Below are 25,103 nucleotides of genomic sequence, written 5' to 3'. Positions count from 1 at the left end.
ACTTTGGGAGGTCGAGGCAGGCAGATCACCTGAGGTCGGGAGCTCAAGACCAGCCTGACTAACATGGTGAAACCCCATCTCTACTAAAAATACAGAAATTAGCCAGATGTGGTGGCACACGTCTGTAATCCCAGCTACTCAAGAGGCTGAGGCAGGAGAATCGCTTGAACCTGGGAGGCGAAGGTTGCAGTGAGCGGAGATTGCGCCACTGTTCTCCAGACTGGGCAACAGAGCGAGGCTCTGTCTCAAAAAAATAAATAAATATAAAAATATAAGCAATGATTTTTTTTTTTTTTTTTTTGAGACGGAGTCTCGCTCTGTCACCCAGGCTGGAGTGCAGTGGTATGATCTTGGCTCACTGCAACCTCCGCCTCCCGGGTTCAAGCAATTCTCCTGCCTCAGCCTCTCGAGTAGCTGCGATTACAGGTGTGAGCTACCATGCCTAGCTAATTTTTTTGTATCTTTAGTAGAGACGGGGTTTCACCGTGTTGGCCAGCCTGGTCTTCAACTCCTGGCCTCAAGTGATCTGCCCACCTAGGCCTCCCAAAGTGCTGGGATTACAGGCGTGAGCCACCGCATCCGGCCAAAGCAATAATTATTATTATCTCAGCCCTGGGAAAGAAGACTGTGTTCTGGGGACAGGACTTGAGAATCCTATAATAAGGCTCTGGATGCCAGGGATCTTATTGGTTATTGCAATCCTTCCCTTTTCGGGGTCAGGATTTCTTGTCTTTGGGGTAAAGAAAAGCTGTCTGTGAAGAGCTTCTTACACAGGGGGAAGAATCCTGGATTACACATTTATGTGTGTGTATGTGTGTGTGTATGTGTGTGATACAGGGTCTTGCTCCAGGTAAGTGCAGTGGCACAATCACAGCTCATTGTAGCCTTAAACTCTTGGCCTCAAGCAATCCTCTTGCCTCCTGTCTCCGCTTCCCTAAGTGCTGGGATTACAGGCATGAGCCACCTTGCCAGCTGAAAACACGCTGTTTCTGTTTGTTTTGAGACAGGGTCTCGCTCTATCATACAGGCATGAGTGCAGGGTGTGATCACAGTTCACTACAGCCTCTACCTCCTTGGTTAAAGTGATCCTCTCACCTCAGCCTCCTGAGCAGCTGGGACTATGGGCAAGCACTACCACTCCAGACTAACTTTTTTCTTTTTTTGAGATGGAGTCTTGCTCTGTCACCAGGCTGGAGTGCAGTGGCATGACCTTGGCTCACTGCAACCTCTTCTTCCCAGGTTCATGCGATTCTCCTGCCTCAGACTCCTGAATAGCTGAGATTACAGGTGCCCACCACCATGCCCAGCTAATGTTTGTATTTTTAGTAGAGATAGGGTTTCACCATGTTGACTAGGCTGGTCTCGAACTCCTGACCTCAAGTGATCCACCTGCCTTGGCCTCTCAAAGTGCTAGGATTACAGGCATGAGCCACTGTGCCCAGCCCAGACTAATTTCTTAAATTTTTGTACAGTCAGGGGTCTCACTTTGTTGCCCACACTGGTCTCAAAACTCCTGGTCTCAAGCAGTCCCCCCATCTTGGCCTCCCAAAGTGCTGGGATTACAGCCCAAGCCACCACACATAGCCTGAAAACACTCTTAAAGTATCAGCAAAGACCTATGATTTAGCAAAGAAACCACCTAGAATTCATGATTCATTCACTCAAATGTACTGAGCCTCTCCTATATGCCTGACACATAAATCTCAATCCAATAACTTTCTTCAGCCCCTTCTGTATGCATTGCATTAATTTCATAAGACCATTGTCTTTTCATTGACCAGGCATGGTGGTTCACACTTGTAATCCCAGTACTTTGGGAAGCCAAGGTGGGCAGATGACTTTGAGTTCACAATTCCCAGATCAGCCTGGGCAACAGGATGAAACCCCATATCTACAAAAAACACAAAAAAATAGCTGGAGGTGGTGGTGGGTGCCTGTAATCCAGCTACCTGGGAGACTGAGGTGGGAGAATTGCTTGAGCCCGGGAGGCAGAGGTTGCAGTGAGCTGAGATCACGCGATTACACTTTAACCTGGGTGACAGAGCCAGACCTCATCTCAAAAAAAAAAAAAAGAATGAATGTTGTCCTTTCATTAAAAATGTGAGGCTGGGCTCAGTGGCTCATGCCTGTAATCCTAGTACTTTGGGAGGCCAAGGCAGGCAGATCACTTGAGGTCAAGAGTTTGAGACCAGCCTAGCCAACATGGTGAAACCCCATCTCTACTAAAAATACAAAAATTGGCCAGGCGTGGTGGCATGTGCCTGTAATCCCAGCTACTTGGGAGGCTGAGGCACCAGAATCACTTGAATCTGGGAGGCGGAGGCTGCAGTGAGCCGAGATCATGCCACTGCACAGCCTGGGTGACAGAGGGAGACTCTGTTTCAAAAAAAAAAAAAAAAACAAGAAGTGAGGTCTCAACATAACTTTTTAATTAATCTCCCACCAAACTCAGGATAACCCAGCCATCCTTGGCAATTCATCATTCCCCCAATTTCCCATGAGTCTGTTACCTCTACCCAGAATGTCCTCCAACTGGATAAATTCTCCTTATTTTTAGACCCAGTTCAAATGTCATCTCTGTGAACTTTCCCCAAATGCCTCAAACAAACTTAATCCTCCTTCCTCGGGGCTTCTGAGGGCCAGAATAGCGCTTGTCTTCCTATATAGCGTTGATGGCTCTGTGGGGCTGCAGTCTCCCTGACCCAGCTGTGCCTCTCTTATAAGCCCTTAATAAATTTGTCAAAAATCACCTAATGGGAGGCTGAGGCAGGAGAATGGTGTAAACCCGGGAGGCGGAGCTTGCAGTGAGCTGAGATCCGGCCACTGCACTCCAGCCCGGGCGACAGAGCGAGAATCCGTCTCAAAAAAAAAAAAAAAAAAAAAAAAAAAAAAAAAAAAAAAAAAATCACCTAACTCCACTCCCTCCCCGTGTCAAAACTGTAGTCTATGCCCAGACTGCAAGGCTCAGGCTGAGCAGCCATCTCAGAAAATACTGCTGTACTGCCACCTCCTGGCAAGATGGGGTATGACAGCTCCTGATTCTGGCTTTTCTCTATTCTGTAGTCCTCTCAACTCCTCCTATTCTTTCATTCATTCGTTCTTTTGTTCCTTCTGTGCCAAACTCAGGTTATCTGGTGGGCCAGACAGACCCAGTCCCTGACCTCAGGGAATTTAGAATTTAGAGCAGAAGACACTCTAGGAACTGGAATGTTATGGGAGCTGTGATCCTGAATGTTTTGAGGCCACAGGAAATGGGGTGGCTTTGCCTATATCTAAAGCTGCCACCCCAGAAGCCATGACTGGGGTATAGTCTGAGCAGGACATTGCCCTGCTATTTTGGCTACTGAGGCTCTCACTTGGGAAGTGCATCTGTGACCAGGCCTGTCCTCCATATCCACCCTCTATACATTCTCCTGTGATGTTTTTTGGGGGACTCTGTCGCCCAGGCTGGAGTACAGTAATGTGATCTCGGCTCACTGAAACCTCCACCTCCTGGGTTCAAGAGATTCTTCTGCCTCAGCCTCCTGAGTAGCTGGTATTACAGGCACTTGCCACAATGCCCAGCTAATTTTTGTATTTATAGTAGAGACAGTATCACCATGTTGGCCAGGCTGATCTTGAACTCCCAACCTCAAGTAATCCTCCCACCTTGGCCTCCCAAAGTGCTGGGATTACAGGTGTGAGTCACTACACCTGGCCCACTGTCATGTTTTCTTTTTTTTTTTTTTTTTTTTTGAGACAGAGTCTTGCTCTGTCGCCCAGGCTGGGGTGCAGTGGCCGGATCTCAGCTCACTGCAAGCTCCGCCTCCCGGGTTTAGACCATTCTCCTGCCTCAGCCTCCCGAGTAGCTGGGACTACAGGCGCCCGCCACCTCGCCCGGCTAGTTTTTTGTATTTTTTAGTAGAGACGGGGTTTCACCGTGTTAGCCAGGATGGTCTCGATCTCCTGACCTCGTGATCTGCCCGTCTCGGCCTCCCAAAGTGCTGGGATTACAGGCTTGAGCCACCGCGCCCGGCCGTTTTCTTTAAACTTAATGATAATAACGAATGGGCATGGTGACTCACACCTGTAATCCCAGCACTTTGGGAGGCTGAGGCGGGCAGATCACGAGGTCAGGAGTTCAAGACCAGTCTGGCCAACATAGTGAAACCTCTACTAAAAAAAAAAAAATACAAAAAAGGAGGGGCACAATGGCTCATGCCTGTAATCCCAGCACTTTGGGAGGCCAAGATGGGTGGATCACAAGGTCAGGAGATTGAGTCTAGCCTGACCAACATGGTGAAACCCCATCTCTACTGAAAAAACTATAAAAATTGGCCAGGCGTGGTGGTGTGCATCTGTAATCCCAGCTACTCAGGAGGCTGAGGCAGGAGAATCACTTGAATCCAGGAGGCAGAGGTTGCAGTGAGCCGAGATCACACCACTGCACTCCAGCCTGAGTAACAGAGCAAGACTCCATCTCAAAAAAAAAAAAAAAAAAATTAGCCGGGTGTGGTGGTGTGCGCCTGTAATCCCAGCTACTCAGGAGGCTGAGGCAGGAGAATCACGTGAACCGGAGAGGCGGAGGTTGCAGTGAGCCAATATCACGCCACTGCACGCCAGCCTGGGAGCGAGACTCCATCTCAAAAAAAACAAAAAAAAAAAGATAACAACTAAGAAAAACAATACACCACACTAAAAACAACTCAGCATCTTTCTCAGTTCCTCTGAATGGCTGGGTCCTGGAATGCATTTCATACATTCTTGAAGTCCTAAGATTAGAACTAATACATTAGAGCTGGAAGAGACCTTCATTCTTTCATTTATTCATTCTGCAGATACTTATTGAGCAAGTATTAGGTACTAGGCATTGTGTTAAATGCTGAGGATGTAACAGTGAACAAGAAAGCACATGGTGTATATATCCTTTCATGAAGTTTATGTTCTCTGTAGGGAGACAGAAAACAAAGTAACTACACGACTTTTAAGTATTTCTTGTTAATAGGTGGTACATAATGTCATCCAGAATGCAAAAGAATGCACAATGAAAAGCTCCCCACTCTTACCCCAGCCACCTAGTACCCCCTCATAGGGCAAGCAATGTTATCAGTTTCCCCTGTAGCCATCCAGATATAACATATACATATACAAGCAAATGTATTCTCTTCCTCATTCTTGTTATACAAATGGTGGTATTTTATACACTCTGTGCCATACTTTGGGTTTTTTCCACTTAGTAATATATCTTAGAAAGCATTTTATATCAATATATGGATTCATATCTTTTATTCAGTTGTATACTATCCATTGTATGAATATTACATGATTTAAAATAATGTTATGGTGCCAAATGCAGTGGCTCATGCCTGTAATCCCAGCACTTTGGGAGGCCAAGGCAGGTGGATCATCTGAGGTCAGGAGTTTGAGACCACCCTGGCCAACATAGTGAAACCCCACTCTACTAAAAATACAAAAATTAGCCGGGCCTGGTGGAACACGCTTGTAATCCCAGTTACTCCGGAGGCTGAGGCAGGAGAGTCACTTGAACCCAGGAGGCAGAGGTTGCAGTGAGCCCAGATCGTACCACTGCACTCAAGCCTTGGGTGACAAAAGCAAAACTCTGTCTCAAAAATAAATAAATAAATAAGTAATAATAATAAATGCTACAGCTGGACACGGTGGCTCATGCCTGTAATCCCAGCACTTTGGGAGGCCAAGGTGGGTAGATCACTTGAGGTCAGGAGTTCGAGACCAGCCTGGCCAACATGGTGAAACCCTGTCTCTGCTAAAAATACAAAAAATTAGCAGGGCATGGTGGCAGGCACCTGTAATCTCAACTACTCGGGAGGCTGAGGCAGGAGAATGACTTGAACCTGGGAGGCGGAGGTTGCAGTGAGCCAAGATCAGACCACTGCACTCCAGCCTGGGGATAGAGCGAGACTCCATCTAAAAAAAAAAAACAGTGAAAGGATGAGAAGGGAGGCTGATGCCACCGCATGGGTAGGGTAACAGCAATTGGGGTGGAGAAACACTGGCGATGTGGGAATTTATTTTGGAAGCAGAACTCACAGGACATGCTGATGCGAGGTAGGTTAATCTCACAGATCTTGCAGCCCAGATCCCTCACTTCCCAAGCAGGCCAAGCCTAATGACTTGCTTGTCACAGGTCACAGAGCTCTGTAGTGGTGGATCCTGGCCTAGAATCCAACGTTTCTGACTCCCACATCAGTGTTTTTTCACTTTAGTGAAGCAGAAGGAATTGGAATTTGAGTAGAAACTGTAATCTTGAAATTCTGTGAACCAATAATTACCAATAAATTCCTTTTTTTTTTTTTTTTTTTTTAATTGTTGGGCAGCTTTCTGTTGGCTTTCTTGACTCCCTGCCTCAGGGTAGAAAGATACAGATCTGGGGTGGGTGGAATCTCAGATTTACCACACCCTATAGCCACCCTGGAGCAAAGGGGCAGGCAGTGTGGGGGATGGGGATAGGGAGTGTAGAGAGGATACTCATGAGACCTCACTGATTAGATCATCTCTGCTGTAAAACCTGAAGGAGGTGAAGAAGTAAGTGGGCCTTGCAGATATATGAAGGAAGAGTATTCTGGGGGAAGAGGCAGCTGGGGAGAAGATTCTCTAGCAGGAGCCTGCATGTCTGGAGGCCACAGTGAGTGGAGCAGACAGGAACAGTGGGAGGTAAGGAGAGACTGGGGATGAGCCTCAGATGGTCAAGGCTTTGTAGGCCATTGAAGGGTTTAGCGTTTACTCTGAGTGAGATGGGGGCTGTGAGAGGGTGAGCTGAGAAGCGACGTGATTTGGTGCACATTTTATGGGATCCCTCCGCTGCTGTGTGGAGAATAGACGGGAGGAAGCAAAGGTGGAAATAGAAACTAGCCAGGAGATTACTGCAATCGTCCAGATGAGAGGATGGTGACTTGGCCCAGGATGGATACGGTGATAAGGGAGGAGACCACCCCTCATGTCTTACGCCCAATTTCTGCCTCCAAAGAAAGAAGCAGCAAAAACTAAAAGGCAGAAATGAAATCTATAGGCAGACAGCCTGGCGCCATGCCCTGAGCCTGGTAGTTAAAGAGCAACCCTTGACCTAATGGGTTATGTTATCTATAGATTCCAGACATTGTATAGAAAAGCACTGTGAAAATCCCTGTCCTGTTCTGTTCGATCTGATTACTGGTGCATGCAGCCCCCAGTCAGTTACCCTCTGCTTGCTCAATCTATCACGACCCCCTCACGCGTACCCCCTTAGAGTTGTGAGCCCTTAAAAGAGACAGGAATTGCTCACTCAGGACGCTCAGTTGTTGGAGATGTGAGTCTTGCCGAAGCTCCCGACTGAATAAAGCCCTTCCTTCTTTAACTCAGTGTCTGAGGGGTTTGGTCTGTGGCTTGTCCTGCTACAGTGAGACATGGTCACCAAGAAAATATAACTGACTAATCTGATGTAGGAGATATGAGAAAGGGAGCCAAACATTACTCCCAAGATTTGGTCTGAGAAACTGGAAGGATGTGTTCATTATTAATGAGATGGAGCAGATGAGGAAGGACAAGGTTTCAGTTTAAAAGTGTTGGGTTTGAGGCCAGGCACAGTGGCTCACGCCTGTAATCCCAGCACTTTGGGAGGCCAAGGTGGGCAGACCACCTGAGGTCAGGAGTTCAAGACCAGCCTGGTCAATATGGTGAAACCCTATCTCTACTAAAAATACAAAAATTAGCTGGGCATGGTGATGGGCACCTGTAATCCCAGCTACTCAGGAGACTGAGGCAGGAGAATTGCTTGAACCCAGGAGGTGGGTTGCAGTGAGCTGAGATTGTGCCACTGCACTCCAGTGAGACAGAGGGAGACTGTCTCGGGGAAAGAAAAAAAAAAAAGCGTTGGGCTTGAGATGTTGCCAACATCCAGGGGAAAGCCTGAGTTGACAGTTGAATATACGAGTTCAGGAGACAGCTCTGGGCTGTCTATATTTGGGGGTAGTCGGCATATGGGTAGTGACTAAAGCCACAGGCCCGGACAAAATCTGGTGAGTGTAGACAGAAGGTCAAGGACTAAACCCTGACATCAAGGACAAAGAACTGAGGAGGAACCAGGCCAAGGAGACTAAACAGGAACAACCAGTGAAACAGGAGGAAAATCAAGAGGCATGCTGTGCTAGAATCCAAGGGAAGGAAGGAGAAAAGCATCAACAATGCCACAGGTTGCTTATAGATCAGAGAAGATGAGGACTGAGAACTAGCCATGTGGAATAGTGGCCTTGCCAGGAGCAGTTCTGCTGGAATGAAGAAGAGAGCCTGAACTGGAGCGGGCAAGAGAAAATGGAAGGACAGAAACGGAGCCAGTGAGTAACAGCTTCCTCTCCGGGGTTTTGCTGCAAAAAGGAAGAGAGAAATGGGCAGTAATAACTGGTGGAAGAAATAGGAGAAACAGGCCGAGCATGGTGCCTCATGTCTGTAATCTCAACACTTGGGGAAGCCGAGGTAGGAGGATTACTTGAGCCCAGGTGTTCGAAAGCAGCCTGGGAAACATACAGAGATCCTATCTCTACAAAAAATAAAAATAAGCCCGGTGTGGTGGTGCATGCCTGTGGTCCCAGCTACTCAGGAGGCTGAGGTGTGAGGATCGCCTGAGTCTGGGAAGTGGAAGCTACTGTGAGTCATGATTGTGCCACTGTACTCCAAGCTGAGAGTGACAGAGCAAGACTGTCTCAAAAAAAAAAAAAAAAAAAAAAAAAAAAAGCACAGAAAGAAAAAAAGAAATAGGAGAAACAACAGCATGTTTCTATGTTAATGGAAATGATCCATTAGAGGTAAAATTATAATGTGGGAGAGAGATTTGATGAAGCCATCTTTTCTGGGTTTTTGTTTTGTTTTTTTGAGGCAGGGACTTACTGTCTCCCAGGCTGGAGTGCAGTGGAGCGAACATGGCTCACTGCAGTCTTGACCTCCGGGTTAAAGCAATCCTTCTGCCTCAGCTTCTGGAGTAGCTGGGACTACAGTATCACCACACCCCGGTTTTTTATTTTATGTAGAGATGAGATCTCACTATGTTGCCCAGACTGGTCTCGAACTCCTAGGCTCAAGTGATCTTCCCACCTGGCCTCACAAAATGCTGGGATTACAGCTGTGAGCCACCAGACCCAACCAAGCCATCTTCTTGAGTTGATGAGACTGAGATTTGATGCACAAATGGAGGGATTTATTCTAGACAGAAACATGCGTAGTCCAAAGACACTGGTTCTCAAACTCTAGGGAGAACGTGTTAAAGCACAGATGCAAGATTTCTGATTCAGGAGTTGGGGCCCAATAACTTGCGTTTCTGACAAGTTCTCCAATGGTGCTGATGCTGCTGGCCAAGACCAGGCTTTACGAGATACTGATCCGTAACAGGTGGGAAGGCAGCATCTGTGAGGGGGGTAGATGTAATGGAGTCTGTGATGTTTTGTTCTGATTGCTTCCATTTTCCTGTTTAGTTGAACTGAAAGTAAAGACGGGAGAGGAAGTGTTGGAGACCGGAGGAAAGGGAGAAGGTATGAAATGGTTCTCTTGAGAGGAGAATGAATCAATGGGGGAAAAGCTGATTTTCCTGCTGAGGCTGATGCTTGTGAATTAAAAATGAGACACCAGTTGAATGATTTTCTCCAGCCACTCTAAGCTGCACAGGTGCAGGTGGGTGGAGAGTTGGATGTAAATGGGGTTGTGGTTGTCGATTAAATTTGATGAAGCAAGAGAAAGGGGCCAGGGAGTTGATGGTGAATACCAATTAGGAAGGGGGATTATGGTAAACCATGGAATTGAAGCTAAGAGATATACGAAGCATGGTGAGGGAGAATGAAATTCACTTTTTTTTTTTTTTTTTTTTTTTTTTTTTTTTTTTTTTTTTTTGAGACGGAGTCTCACTCTGTAGCCCAGGCTGGAGTGCAGTGGCCAGATCTCAGCTCACTGCAAGCTCCACCTCCCGGGTTCATGCCATTTCCTGCCTTCCCAAGTAGCTGGGACTACAGGCGCCTGCCACCTCGCCCGGCTAGTTTTTTGTATTTCTTAGTAGAGACGGGGTTTCACCGTGTTAGCCAGGATGGTCTCGATCTCCTGACCTCGTGATCCGCCCGTCTCGGCCTTCCAAAGTGCTGGGATTACAGGCTTGAGCCACCGCGCCCGGCCGAAATTCACTTTTCTTAAAAGTGGGTGCTTTCTTCTTAAAGCCTTACCCAACTTGCCTTTATCTCTCACCTCTCTGGACTTCTGTTAGCTGGCTCTTCCCTCCAGCCTCATACCCATGTTTCTTTATAGCACTCATCACAATCTCACAAATGTTTCCCTCTAAGGCAGGAGCTTTTTGATACCTGCTGTGGCCCCAGTGCTCCTCCATACTGTCCTCCTTATCCCATCCTGGTCAACTTACTCTTCAACCACATATCTAGGACACATCCTGTAGGTCCGCATCAAAATGCCTTGATCTGGAATAACATCCATCTAAAAACTGAGTGCCTAACTTGTCAACTGAGCGGCTTCAGGAAAGCAGAAATCTAGAAAAGTTTGGGTTCCAATGCTAAAGAGCAAGATGAGAAGGATGGGCTTCTGCCAAGTTGCGATTGCTGTCTGAGACCCGGGTCCTTGGGCACCCCTCACCTCAGGATCCCAAAAGGCTGGCCATTTGAGGTTGTCACAGAAGCTCTGGATCCTTCTTTAGCAAACCAGTGAACTTACAGAATCACAACTTGAGAGGGGTTGGGGAACCCTTAAGATGGTTTGGTATTATTTCTTTTTTTTTTTAATTGTGTAGACATGTGCATATTTAGGAACAGAAACATGCTACATATACTGATTTTACTTTTTGAGACAGGGTCTTACTCTGTCACCCAGGCTGGAGTGCAGTGGCACAATCACGGCTCACTGCAGCCTTGACCTTCCCAGGCTCAGGTGATTCTCCCATCTCACCCTCCCCAGTAGCTGGGACTACAAGTGTGCGCCACCACACCTGGATGATTTTTGTATTTTTAGTAGAGATGGGGTTTCACCATGTTGGCCGGGCTGGTCTCAAACTCCTGACCTCAAGTAATCCGCCAGCCTTAGCCTCCCAAAGTGCTGGGATTACAAGCGTGAGCCACTGTGCCTGGTCCATATACTGATTTTACATGTCATAAAGCAAGTGTTTTTTTTTTTTTTTTAAAGGTTTATAAGGATAGATAGCGAAATGTTATACCAAAGTTTTCGTTGTTGTTTGAGATGGAATCTCGCTGTCATAGGCTGTCTGTGCCATCCATCACGAGCTGTGTGATATTGGGCAGGTCGGAGAATTGCTCTGTGCATGCATTTTCTCATCCGAAAAAGGAAATTGCCTCTGAAGCCACTTGATGGTATGAGTTTTACAGGGATTTAAATTAACATTTTGAAACAGAGTTTCACTCAGTCACCCAGGCTGATGTGCAGTAGTGTGATCTCAGCTCACTGCAACGTCTGCCTCCCGGGTTCAAGCGATTCTCCTGCCTCAGCCTCCCGAGTAGCTGGGATTACAAGCGCGCGTCACCACGCCCGGCTAATTTTTTGTATTTTTAGTAGAGATGGGGTTAGCCAGGATGGTCTCGATCTCCTGACCTTGTGATCAGCCTGCCTCGGCCTCCCAAAGCGTTGGGATTACAGGCGTGGGCCACCGTGCCCGGCCTGTATACACTTTTTATTCTGCATGTGTAACTGTCTGAACTGTGTTGTCTGTTTGTTTTAAATTAGAAAAGCACTACTGGGGCCGGGCGCCGTGGGTCACGCCTGTAATCCCAGCATTTTGGGAGGTGGAGGTGGACGGATCACCTGAGGTCAGGAGTTAGAGACCAGCCTTACCAACAAGGTGAAACGCTGTCTTGACTAAAAACACAAAAATTGGCCAGGCATGGTGACGGGCTCCTATAATCCCAGCTACTCAGGAGGCTGAGGCAGGAGAATCGCTTCAACCCTGGAGGCAGAGGTTGCAGTGAGCCAAGATCGTGCCACTGCACTCCAGCCTGGGCAACAGAGTGAGAGATTCCATCTCAAAAAAAAAAAAAAAAAGCACTACTAACGTCAACTTAAATCCCTGTAAAACTCATACCATCAAGGAGCTTCAGAGGCAATTTCCTTTTTCGGACGAGAAAATGTGTGCATAGAGCAATTCTCCGACCTGCCCAACATCACACAGCTCGTGAAGGAAGGCGCAGACAGCCTATGAGAGAGAGCTGAGCTGTGGAGGAGGATGAAGAGGCGAAGGGCTCCTGTGGTTTCCACTGAGATAAAGAAACACTAGGGAAACCGGCCAGGCGCGGTGGCTCAAGCCTGTAATCCCAGCACTTTGGGAGGCCGAGACGGGCGGATCACGAGGTCAGGAGATCGAGACCATCCTGGCTCACATGGTGAAACCCCCCGTCTCTACTAAAAAAATACAAACAACTAGCCGGGCAAGGTGGCGGGCGCCTGTAGTCCCAGCTACTCGGGAGGCCGAGGCAGGAGAATGGCGTAAACCCGGGAGGCGGAGCTTGCAGTGAGCTGAGATCCGGCCACAGCACTCCAGCCTGGGTGACAGAGCGAGACTCTGTCTCAAAAAAAAAAAAAAAAAAAAAAAAAAAAAAAGAAAAGAAAAACGCCAATATAGAGAGGGGCAGTTTTCTGGGTAGCTCTGCTCTTATAGAGCTCGCCAAACTGTAATTGGTATATTCCTTAAATAGGATTTTGAGAAAACAAGAATCTTCATTTATTTCTCTTTTCTCCAATACCCAACAATAGTAGCGACAGGATCTCACAAAATACTGTGAGATAGGTTGACTAACACATGGAAACAACAGATGAGTACACTCACACGCATACCTGGAGAGGGCAGCAAAACTGGGAATTTCCTCGGGGAGCTGCCCTTCAGAGGCACCTCAACATTTTCGAGTACATGAACCCACGGTCCGCAGGTGGGCTAACAGCTTTCCAACCTTTACCCAGCCTCATGTCTGAGCATTATTGAAGAGGCTGAAGAAAGCAACAAGCTACACATGACACGAATGTCATCTGTCCGGTTAGCAGGGTAGTGTGAAACCCCATTTCCCTCTCAGACGAACCAGCTCACCTAGGCAGGTGAGACTGGGCGCTTCCGCGCAGGCGCAAAAGCAAGGGCGGACACCACCTTGAGCCGTGGCTCCATGAGGTGGCACAGCCGCTGTCAGGAAGAAAGCGTACAAAAACCAGGCTGCGACGGGGTGGGGAAGCGTGGAGGGAACCTGACTACAGCCGGGCAGAGGCCAGCCCTCCTCCGTCCGCAGGCACGGCGCACGCGCCGTCCAGCCGCCAAGCCCGGCCCCCGCAGGCGGAGCTCCAGAGCCTGTCCCAGAAACCCCGAGCCAAGGGCCCTAAAGGGCGTGAGACCTTCTGCAATTCCCTCCACTCACCGAAGACAGCTGGCTTACACCACAGCACGTCAGCTTCCCACGTGCAAACCCAGCAGCTGTAATTAAACATCACAGTTCCAAAGGCTTCTCTGTAGTAAGGAGGTGCACCCGCTGCCCAGAAACCACTAGCGATGAGCGATGCTCATGACAAAGTGGCATTGCTTCCCAAGGCAGAAAAAGCTGATTACAAGTGGACTTATCAGATCTGAATCCTAGAGACACCTTTACCTCCGCTCTCATTTTCAGAACATTCATGACACGCAGGCCACAAGTCACCTTTCAAATAAAGGTCAAAACAAGTGGTAACATTCAAGTGCTACTACGTTAGCTCCATAATGAAAAACGGAAACTTAATTTTGTTACATATTTTGAGATGGAGTTTCACTCTTGTCGCCCAGGCTGGACTGCAATGGCGTGATCTCTGCTCACTGCAACCTCCTCCACCTCCTAGGTGCAAGCAATTCTCCTGCTTCAGCCTCCCGAGTAGCTGGGATTACAGGTGTGCATCACCACACCCAGTTAATTTTTGTATTATTAGTAGAGACGGGGTTTCACTATATCGTCCAGGCTGGTCTCGAACTTCTGGCCTCAGGTGATCCACCCGCCTTGGCCTCCCAAAGTATTGGGATTACAGGCGTGAGCCACTGCGCCCGACCAAAGACTTTATTACAAGACCATTTACTTTCTCACTGGTAGAGAAACCTCCAAGCCTCTAAAATTGCTTGGGAGGTGTGGGAACCAGGACTTCAAACACTCCAGGGAGGACTTCTAACGTTTTGGGTCTTTATTTACAAGGCTACACAGAGACATTGTGGAAGGATGCAAACCCACGAGCACTGAGCCATACCCTAGCTGAAGTATTGTCAAGTGGAAGCCCTCTCTGTAATTCCAGAGGATTCATTCACATGTAGCGTTTTAAAAGGTGAGGACAAAATAAAATGGTTGTTTTGATTAGTCTCAATAATTCTCCACTTACACTGGTAACAAATCCCAGTTTAATAATCCATTGCAATTTGAAGAACTGCCCTTAAAAAAGCTCAATAGGGCCGGGCACGGTGTCTCACGCCTGTAATCCCAGCACTTTGGGAAGCCGAAGCAGGTGGTTAACAAGGTCAGGAGTTCGAGAACAGCGTGGCCAACAAGGTGAAACCCCATCTCTACTAAAACTACAAAAATCAGCCAGGCACGGTGGCAGGCATCTGTAATCCCAGCTGCTCGGGAAGCTAAGGCAGGATAATCGCTTGAATCCGGGCGACAGATTGCAGTGAGCTGAGACTGCACCACTGCACTCCAGCCTGGGCGACAGAGTGAGACTCTGTATCTCAAACAAACAAAAAAACGAAAAACAAAATACCACCTCGATAATTTTGAAACATTCTCCAATAAAAGAAACCAGAATTCCTTGGAAAAAATGGAATTGGGGCAGGGAAAATACAAGATTCCCTGGGAACATCTTACAGTACCAGAAGGGCAGACACCAGAAAATTTTTCTGAGACAAGGCCTTGCTGTTAGGCTGGAGTGCAGTTGCGTGATCACAGCTCACTGCAGCCTCAAACGCCCCTGATCAAGTCATCCTCCCACTTCAGCCTCCCCAGTAGATGGGACTACAGGAACAAACCACACCTGGCTAATTTACTTTCTGTGGAGACCAGGTCTCAATATGTTGCACAGGCTGGTCTCAAATTCCTGAGTTCAAGGAATCCTCCCACCTCAACTTCCCAAAGTGCTGGGGTTACAGGCATGAGCCACAAAGCCAGACCAGCAAAAATACTGACAGAATGTCAAGAAAACAAAGGAGCCAATTTTAAGGAGCTCCTGATGGCCAAAGCTGAGACAATTTGAGCAAAAGTGAATCCATACTGATATAACTGAATACAGAGAAGGGACACCTCCTTACAACAGAGTTCTAATTAATAAATGTAGAAGGAATAGAAATCGTGAAGCAACATTTGGCAAATGCCACAGGAATACTTGTTGCATGCAATAACAATCCATAGCTGCCCAAAGTTAGTGGGTCAAAGAATGGTAGTTTCAGCCGGGTGCCTTGGCTCATGCCTGTAATCCTAGCACTTTGGGAGGCTGAGGCAGGAGGACAATTTGAAACCAGCCTGGCAAACATAGCAAGACCTCATCCCTATTTAAAAATAAAATAAGCCAAGCATGGAGGCACATGCCTGCAGTCCCAGATACCAGGAAGGATTGCTTGAAGCCGGAAGGTTGAGGCTGCAGTGAGGCATAATTGTGCCACTGCACTCCAGCCTGGGCAACAGAGCAAGACTGTCTCCAAAAAGAAAAAAAGTTTCCAAGTATACCTGATTCCCTAAGTTACATATTAAGTACAAAGGAGGAAATTAATAACTTTCCAGTGGAAAAGTCTGGCAGCACTGTAACCAAGTGATCACGGTTAACATCACCAGTATGAAATCATGTCACAATCATGTATTCTGATACAATGCACTGAAAAAGGCACGGTGCTTTTGTGGCATTCTTGTCAAAGAATAACCTCAATCTAATAATGAGAAATGATCAGAAAAATCCAACTGGAAGGGCATTGTATAAAATAACTGGCCAGTACTCACCAAAACTATCAAAAAATGAAGACTGAAAAACTGTCACAGGCTAGAAGAGACTAAAGACAATTAAGTGCAATGTGGGATCCTGATTAGATGCTGAACCCCAAAAAAAGACAGTGTAACAACTGGCACAACTCAAATTAGTTAACAGTACTGCATCAATATTTGCTAGTCTTGATAATTTTACTATGGTTATTTAAGATGTTAACATTTGGGAAAAGCTGAGTGAAGGGTATGGTAACTCTCCATACTGTTTGTGTAAGTCTAAAATTATTTCAGAATGTTTTATATAATGGAACACACTAAGAGAAGATAACCAATCAAATACAGCTAAAATAAAATTGAGGGAAAGCGAAATTTATTTTCAGAGGATGGAGTGCAGTGGCGTGATCTCAGCTCACTGCAACCTCTGCCTCACAGGTTCCAGCAATTCTCCTGCCTCAGCCTCCTGAGTAGCTGGGATTACAGGTGCACATCACCACACCCAGCTAACTTTTGTATCTTTAGTAGAGACGGGGTTCACCATGTTGGCCAAGCTAGTCTCAAACCCCTGACCTCAGGTGATCCACCTGCTTCGGTCTCCCAAAGTGCTGGGATTACAGACGTGAATCACCGTGCCCAGCCTGAGGCTGGTGCCAGGCACAGTGGCTCACGCCTGTAATCCTAGCACTTTGGGAGGCTGAGGCAGGTGGATCGCTTGAGGTCAGGAGTTCCAGACCAGCTTAGCCAACATGGTGAAACCCTGTCTCTATTAAAAATACTGGCAAAGTTGTCTTTAACAATAAGAAAACTGGTTTAGTTGCATTTTGGAGTCTTTAGTAAAGAACAGTCTAATTTTTTATACTACAGGAAAAGCCAATGTGGTTTTTCTAAAATACACAAATCCAAAAGGGAAGGCTAAGTATATAACCTTGTTAGGGGCTCCAAATTCTTTTCAGTTTTTTTTTTTTTTTTTTTTTTTTTTTTTTTTGAGACGGAGTCTCCCTGTGTCTCCCAGGCTGGAGTGCAGTGGCGTGATCTTGGCTCACTGCAAGCTCCGCCTCCCAGGTTCATTCTCCTGCCTCAGCCTCCCGAGTAGCTGGGACTACAGGTACCTGCCACCATGCCCGGCTTATTTTTTTGTATTTTTAGTAGAGACGGGGTTTCGCCGTGTTAGCCAGGATGGTCTCGATTTCCTGACCTCGTGATCCGCCTGCCTTGGCCTCCTAAAGTGCTGGGATTACAGGCGTGAGCCACCGCCCCCGGCCTCAGTCTACTCTTAAAGCTGAAACAGTACTTTCTACATTTGCTATGAAAGACTGGGAACTACTATGTTGCTAACATTTCAAATTGCAAATAATCATCTCGAATAATCTCATATCCAACTTGAAATACTATGCAGGAAAATCTAGTTAAAATTCCTTTTCAATTTGCTTTTCTCTGGATTTTTTCCCTTTTCAAGGTCAATACTAAAGAAGCCCGAGGGAGTCCTCTAGAAGTCACAGAAGTTTGGGCTGAAAGTGAAAACGATGAGTGCCACACATATTACTAGGAAATCTAGCACCTTCCTACTGATAAAAACACAAGGAACTCCCCAAAATTCGGGGTAAAAGTGCTTCAAAAAGGATGGCAGCCAGAAATATTTAGGAATATTGTACTGTGCCTCTGACAGGCCAAGAAAAGCTTTTGACTGCAAATGTCAACAATGGTGCTATTGGCTGGGCACGGTGGCTCACGCCTGTATTCCCAGCACTTTGGGAGGCCAAGGTGGGCAGATCACCTGAGGTTGGGTGTTGGAGACCAGCCTGGCCAACGCGGTGAAACCCCGTCTCTACTAGAAGTACAAAAATTATCTGGATGTAGTGGTGCACACCTGTAATCCCAGCTACTCGGGAGTCTGCGGCAGGACAATCGCTTGAACCTGGGAGGTGGAGGTTGCAGTGAGTCGAGAGCGCACCACTGCAATCCAGCCAGGGAGAGAGTGAGACTGCGTGTCGAAAAAAGAAAAGAAAAGAGGGGAAGAGGGCCGGGCGCGGTGGCTCACGCCTGTAATCCCAGCACTTTGGGAGGCCGAGGCGGGCGGATCACAAGGTCAGGAGATCGAGACCATGGTGAAACCCCGTCTCTACTAAAAATAGAAAAAAAAAAAAATTAGCCGGGCGCAGTGGCGGGCGCCTGTAGTCCCAGCTACTCGGGAGGCTGAGGCAGGAAAATGGCGTGAACCCGGGAGTCGGAGCTTGCAGTGAGCCGAGATTGCGCCACTGCACTCCAGCCTGGGCGACAGAGCGAGACTCCGTCTCAAAAAAAAAAAAAAAAGAAAAGAGGGGAAGAAGAGGGAGAGAGAGGGGAGAGAAGGAAAGAAAGGAGGAAAAGGAAAGAGGAAAAAAGGAAGTAAGGAAAAAAGGGAAGGGAGGGAGGGAGGGGAAGGAAAGAAAGGAAGGGCCGGGCGTGGTGGCTCAGGCCGGGCGCAGTGGCTCAAGCCTGTAATCCCAGCACTTTGGGAGGCCAAGGCAGGCGATAACCCAACGTCAAGAGTTCAAGACCGGCCGGGCGCGGTGGCTCAAGCCTGTAATCCCAGCCCTTTGGGAGGCCGAGACGGGCGGATCACGAGGTCAGGAGATCGAGACCATCCTGGCTAACACGGTGAAACCCCGTCTCTACTAAAAAATACAAAAAACTAGCCAGGTGAGGTGGCGGGCGCCTGTAGTCCCAGCTACTCGGGAGACTGAGGCAGGAGAATGGTGTAAACCCGGGAGTCAGAGCTTGCAGTGAGCTGAGATCCGGCCACTGCACTCCAGCCTGGGCGACAGAGCGAGACTCCGTCTCAAAAAAAAAAAAAAAAAAAAAAGGAAGGAAGGGGGGGAAGGGGGAGAGGGGGGAGAGGAAGGAGAGGAAGGAGAGGAAGGAAGGAATTTTTTTTTTTTTTTTTTTTTTTTGAGACGGAGTCTCGCTGTGTCTCCCAGGCTGGAGTGCAGTGGCGTGATCTCGGCTCACTGCAAGCTCCGCCTCCCGGGTTCACGCCATTCTCCCGCCTCAGCCTCCCAAGTAGCTGAGACTACAGGCGCCCGCCACCACGCCCGGCTAGTTTTTTGTATTTTTAGTAGAGACGGGGTTTCACCATGTTAGCCAGGATAGTCTCGATCTCCTGACCTCGTGATCCACCCGCCTCGGCCTCCCAAAGTGCTGGGATTACAGGCTTGAGCCACTGCGCCCGGCCGGAAGGAAGGAATTTAGAAACCAGTATTTAACAATTTTATTGGCACTCCTGACTTTACTATCCTGGGCTGTGTAGAACTCAGTAATTTTGAGGGCACAACTCTGTCCAACAGTATTAAAATCCATTTCTATAATCCTTTCTTAGTATTTAGATGTTTTCACACATGCAACTCTAAAATGGAAACTTTTTTTTTTTTTTGAGACAGAGTCTTGCTGTGTCACCAGGCTGGAGTGCTGTGGTGCAATCTTGGCTCACTGTAACCTCCACCTCCTGGGTTCAAGCGATTCTCCTGCCTCAGCCTCCAAAGTAGCTGGGATTACAAGCATGGACCACCATCCCCCAGCTAATTTTTGTAGAGAGAGGGTTTCACCATGTCGGCCAGGCTGGTCTCAAATTCCTGACCTTAAGTAATCCACCTGCCTCAGCCTCCCAAAGTCCTGAGATTACAGGCATGAGCCACTGTGCCCAGCCTAAAATGGGAACATCTTAAGAGATAACAATCTTTTAAGATAGAGAAGCCTCTAAAACTGTTGAAAATATAAAGAAGAAATTAAATGCTATTACAGTTGTTACAAGGTTCCCAAAGACCCAAGCCCACAGAAATTTTATTGTCAGGGATCTGCATCCATATGGAATATTGTCTAAAACCATATTTCAAATTGAACACTTATTTCCTGGGCTCTACTTCCTCTGCATCAAAGATAACTGGCCAAATTCCACAGAGTTAAGCATAGTGCCAGGCACCCAACAGTCTAATATTTGTTGAACAAATGATTTAGCAATGACTCTACATTCTCTGCAAAGTATCTAGAAATAAAGCATTATGAATATTGGCCCACCTTGCTTTTGCAGAGGTCCTAGTTAACCGGCCCTGAATACAAAGCAAGCCTGAAGTGTTTACTCTCAGAACAAACGCTCTAAAATTAGTTGCCATCTCACCTGTTATACCTTATACTCCAAATATTTCATAAAATACAGCAGACTCAAATAATACTAAATGGTACTAGAAGTGATGCTCAACAGGATCTCACGTTTATTGAGAAGTGATTAATGGTAAAAAGAAAGGCAATGCCCTTTCCTCATTGGCTGAACAAGAAACTGAAGAAACATTCACTACACGTTTTACAGTATTTTTCTCTTCCAAAATGCATTTTCTGTAAACGAGTTTTTACCACTGTTCTTAGCTTTGAAATCAAATTAATCCTGACTTAATCAGTATAATGTACAAGAACAGAACATTTCTTAGGACTCCTAGTACTTTACTTTGAGTAACAAAAGGTCAGAGAAAATGAACCACCCTTAAAGACACAACCTTGGGTAACACTGTTATATTCTCCCGGACAAAAATTCTTCATAAAAATGTTCTTCCAGTTCGGAAGGGTAAAATCAAATTCCCACTTTCTGGGGTGGATGCCCAAAACCTTCACAACTCAAGTGTTCTCCAAGTGCAAATGTCAAAATGGGAGGAGGAAAGGGTTTAAAAATTAGAGAAAACTGTATGCACTTACGGACTTAAAAATCCGAAAAACATAGTAAAAAGACAAAAAAACAAAGCATTATGCTCTGAAATCACAACCAAAGCCAAAATAAAAGGGACATTTTTCACCTAAACTACCTAGAGGGATTTTTTGTTTAGTTTTTTCTTTTTTTTTTTTTTTTTTTTTTCATTTTCCAGTTAAGTCCTATGTCTTTTGTGAAATTCCAATACTTAAACTGCAAGTCTGCAATCGTCTCTGAAGTCAGTGAAATTAAGAAAAAAGTCCTAATTCTCTTGAAGGTCATTTTTTCCTCTTAGGATATGCAGATGCAACCGTTGCTGCAGTCTGTGTAGAACTGCCTTTTATTTCCCACGACCTTGACGTTCCTACAGAGGTAAGAAAAAAGGTGAAATGGTTAAAAATTATCTGAACATGCTTGCTTATGAATTTAAAAACTTCACAGAATAACAACAGAAATTTCATTATTTAGAATTATTAGAAAATTAATTATTCTAAGTAGAACATTCCCCACAAAGAAAAACTGGCTTTTACTTTGTTTTAAACACTGCAACATCTTAATGCAAAATTATTTTTGACTTGAAAATTCAGGCCGGGCGTGGTGGCTCAAGCCTGTAATCCTAGCACTTTGGGAGGCCGAGACGGGCGGATCACGAGGTCAGGAGATCGAGACCATCCTGGCTAAAACGGTGAAACCCCGTCTCTACTAAAAAATACAAAAAACTAGCCGGGTGAGGCGGCGGGCGCCTGTAGTCCCAGCTACTCGGGAGGCTGAGGCAGGAGAATGGCCTGAACCCGGGAGGCGGAGCTTGCAGTGAGCTGAGATCCGGCCACTGCGCTCCAGCCTGGGGGACAGAGCAAGACTCCGTCTCAAAAAAAAAAAAAAAAAAAAAAGAAAATTCATTACATGCTTTCCTATTAAATTACTGTTTAGATTAATACTTAGTTGTCAGGCCCCCCAAAAATATGTGCCTGATGGAAGTAACCCAAACATACATGACTGGTCAGATAAAGCAGTATACATACATACATAGTACACTAGAGTGTTAAGAGTCAGACTGACCTAAATTCAAATCCCAAACTAGTCCCAAGGCCTTGGACATACTCATACTCAATTTCCTTTTCTGTAAAGTGAAGATAAGTATCTCACAGGGTTATGGAGAATTAATAAGCTGACATACAGAAAGCCCTTGGTCCACAGATGGAAAAAAAAAAAAAAACCCCACACATTTGGCCTCTTTCCCTAGGGAGGTGGTAATCCAACTACAATACTTATGTTTTCCCTGAAATAAATCCCAATGCTCATTTTCTTAAGAATCACTGTTTATGGCTGGGCGTGGTGGCTCAAGCCTGTAATCCCAGCACTTTGGGAGGCAGAGGCAGGTGGATCATAAGGTCAGGAGATTGAGACCATCTTGGCTAACATGGTAAAACCCCATCTCTACTAAAAATACAAAAAATTAGCCGGGCGTGGTGGCGGGCGCCTGTAGTCCCAGCTACTCGGGAGGCTGAGGCAGGAGAATGGCGTGAACCCGGGAGGCGGAGCTTGCAGTGAGCCGAGATCACACCACTGCACTCCAGCCTGGGCGACACAGCAAGACTATCTCCCAAAAAAAAATAAATAAATAAATAAAAACCACTGTCTTTCAGAAACTTATCTTAAATTCTTCCATTTCACACATTACTTCATGTACAGAATTTTTTTTTTTTTTTTTTTTTTTTTGAGATGGAAGTCTCGCTCTGTAGCCCAGGCTGGAGTGCAATGGCGTGATCTTGGCTCACTACAACCTCCACCTCACAGGTTCAAGCCATTCTCCTGAGGCAGGCCTCCCGAGTAGCTGGGACTACAGGCGCCGCCACCATGCCTGGCTAATTTTTTGTATTTTTAGTAGAGACGGGGTTTCACTTTGTTGGTCAGGCTGGTCTCGAACTCCTGACCTCATGATCTGCTGGGCCTTGGCCTCCCAAAGTGCTGGGATTACAGGCGTGAGTCACTGTGCCCGGCCTCAGAATTTTTAAAATTCTACATCTTTACTGAGAGGCAGGAGGATCATGAGGTCAAGAGATGGAGACCGTCCTGGCCAACATGGTGAAACCCCATCCCAATTAAAACTACAAAAATTAGCTGGGTGTGGTGGCACGTGCCTGTAGTCCCAGCTACTCGGGAAGCTGAGGCAGGAGAATCACTTGAACACGGGAGCTGGAGGTTGCAGTGAGCCGAGACCGCACCACTGCATTCCAGCCTGGGCGACAGAGCGAAACTACATCGCAAAAAAAAAAAACAAAAAACAAAAAACTACATCTTTAAATTTAAATTTTTTTTTTAATTAAAGAATTTTTTTTCCACGTAAATGACTAGATTCACATGGCTATTAAATGCAAAAGCATTAAGTGGCCAGTGGCACACAGGCCTGAACTTACACACTTGCTCCCATTTTCCCTGTGGTAACTATGGCTCTGATGTCAGTATGGTTTCTACTAAAAATAGCAACTACCACTTATGGTACATGCCTGCAGTCCTAGCTATGATGATGTCACCACTGTACTCCAGCCTGGGTGGCAGAGCTGAGACCTTGTCTCTTATTTAAAAGTAAAGGTTGGAGTTGATTAAAGTCACTTTTAAAAAATTTTTTATTTACCCTTACCCTCTTAGTAAGCTATAAAGTCAACAACATCTTGCTTATGTTGATTTTAAACTCACCTGGTTTTATATTTCATAATCCAGATGGATACAATTTACATAACCTCTCATGTATTACTGATCAGCATCTACTTTTGGCCTCAGGAAATCTAGACTCAGATGCATTTCTTGATTAAATCTCATTCCTCTTGCTTTTTTCTCTTTAAGGCAGTAATTTTTGGCTCTTCTCCTTCTGTCCTTCAAGGTACAACTCAAAATCCCTTCCTTCTTTGAAACATCCATAACCACTACCGCTTTCAACGTCCTTCCCCTAAATCTACATCCACAAACTAAATTCAGTCTTGTTTTATGTAATAGTCCCAACTAGATCAAAAAGCAGAAAGCAAAGAACAGGTCTTCAACTAACTTCACTCAAAAACTGCTTACAGCCGGGCGCGGTGGCTCACGCCTGTAATCCCAGCACTTTGGGAGGCCGAGGCGGGCAGATCACGAGGTCAGGAGATTGAGACCACGGTGAAACCCCGTCTCTACTAAAAATACAAAAAATTAGCCGGGCGCGGTTGTGGGCGCCTGTAGTCCCAGCTACTCGGGAGGCTGAGGCAGGAGAATGGCGTGAACCCGGGAGGCGGAGCTTGCAGTGAGCCGAGATCGCGCCACTGCACTCCAGCCTGGGCAACAGAGCAAGACTCCGTCTCAAAAAAAAAAAAAAAAAAAAAAAAAAAAAAAAAAAACTGCTTACAAGTTAAGAAGTGGATAACAGGCTAAGATTGACTTTTAAATAAAATTCCAGCTGGGCGCAGTGGTTCACGCCTGTAATCCCAGCACTTTGGGAGGCCGAGGCGGGCGGATTATGAGGTCAGGAGATCGAGACTATCCCGGCTAACATGGTGAAACCTCATCTCTACTAAAAATACAAAAAATCAGCTGGGCATGGTGGCGGGCACCTGTAGTCTCAGCTACTCAGGAGGCTGAAGCAAGAGAACGGCGTGAACCTGGGAGGCAGAGCTTGCAGTGAGCCGAGATAGTGCCACTGCACTCCAGCCTGGGAGACAAAGCAAGACTCCATCTCAAATAAATAAATAAATAAAATAAAAATGAATAAAACAAAATTCCACCTATTATCTCTTAATGCAACCCTAGAAATACAGACAATAAATTATTTTTCCCAAATTGTAACACTGAATTAGAAACTTAAGACTACAGATGTGCTTTTTCCTAAGAAACATGTTTATTATATTTAAGTTGTCGGCATGCTTAATAGCATTTAAAATTGTCAAGAAAAAATTCAAAACAGCATCATGTAATTATACTTACTACAGCATTGTCTCATTCTTTAAACACCAATTTGTTCCTCTTTACAATGTACAATTTTAAGTCTCACAAATACCTATGTTCAATACTGCTTCAAAAATCAAACTTTCTCAATTTTAGCACAACAACACGAAGACAGCCAGGAGTGGTGGCTCACACCTGTAATCCCAACAATTTGGGAGGCCAAGGCAGATAGACTGCCTGAGGCCAGGAGTTCAAGACCAACCTGGCCAATATATGGCAACCCTGTCTCTACCAAAACAAATTATTTTAATTAGCCAGGCATGGTGGTGGCATGTGCCTGTGGTCCCAGCTACTTGGGAGGGTGAAGTGGAAGGATGGCTTAAGCCCAGGAGGTCAAAGCTGTAGTGAGCCCTGATCGCACCACTATACTCCAGCCTGGGTGACAAAATGAGACCCAATCTTTAAAAAAAAAAAAGAGAGGCGCCGGGCGCGGTGGCTCACGCCTGTAATCCCAGCACTTTGGGAGGCCGAGGCGGGCG

The 25,103-nt window shown here is 46.3% G+C and overlaps 3 protein-coding genes across 3 annotated transcripts in view; 1 reads left to right on the top strand and 2 right to left on the bottom strand.

The window, feature by feature from the left end:
• Positions 1-1,532, bottom strand: part of EPB41 (erythrocyte membrane protein band 4.1) — a 339,397-nt gene extending 337,865 nt beyond the window's left edge. Inside the window, exon 1 of the mRNA XM_050794646.1 lies at positions 1,529-1,532. The gene's annotated coding sequence lies outside the window, so the exon portion shown is untranslated. The remainder of the gene's footprint in view (positions 1-1,528) is intronic.
• A 17,278-nt stretch (positions 1,533-18,810) lies between these two features.
• Positions 18,811-25,103, top strand: part of LOC126958026 (dnaJ homolog subfamily C member 8) — a 614,804-nt gene continuing 608,511 nt past the window's right edge. The window contains exon 1 of the mRNA XM_050796069.1: positions 18,811-18,814. The gene's annotated coding sequence lies outside the window, so the exon portion shown is untranslated. The remainder of the gene's footprint in view (positions 18,815-25,103) is intronic.
• YTHDF2 (YTH N6-methyladenosine RNA binding protein F2) overlaps positions 20,163-25,103 on the bottom strand; it is a 36,330-nt gene continuing 31,389 nt past the window's right edge. Inside the window, exon 5 of the mRNA XM_050795071.1 lies at positions 20,163-21,016. Within this exon, the coding sequence (XP_050651028.1) occupies positions 20,993-21,016 (24 nt within the window). The 3' untranslated portion in view covers positions 20,163-20,992. The remainder of the gene's footprint in view (positions 21,017-25,103) is intronic.

This window comes from Macaca thibetana, chromosome 1, assembly GCF_024542745.1.
Source record: "Macaca thibetana thibetana isolate TM-01 chromosome 1, ASM2454274v1, whole genome shotgun sequence".
Lineage (NCBI taxonomy): Eukaryota > Metazoa > Chordata > Mammalia > Primates > Cercopithecidae > Macaca > Macaca thibetana.
Note: the sequence above shows the minus strand (reverse complement) of the source record. Positions and strands in the feature narration are given on the sequence as shown.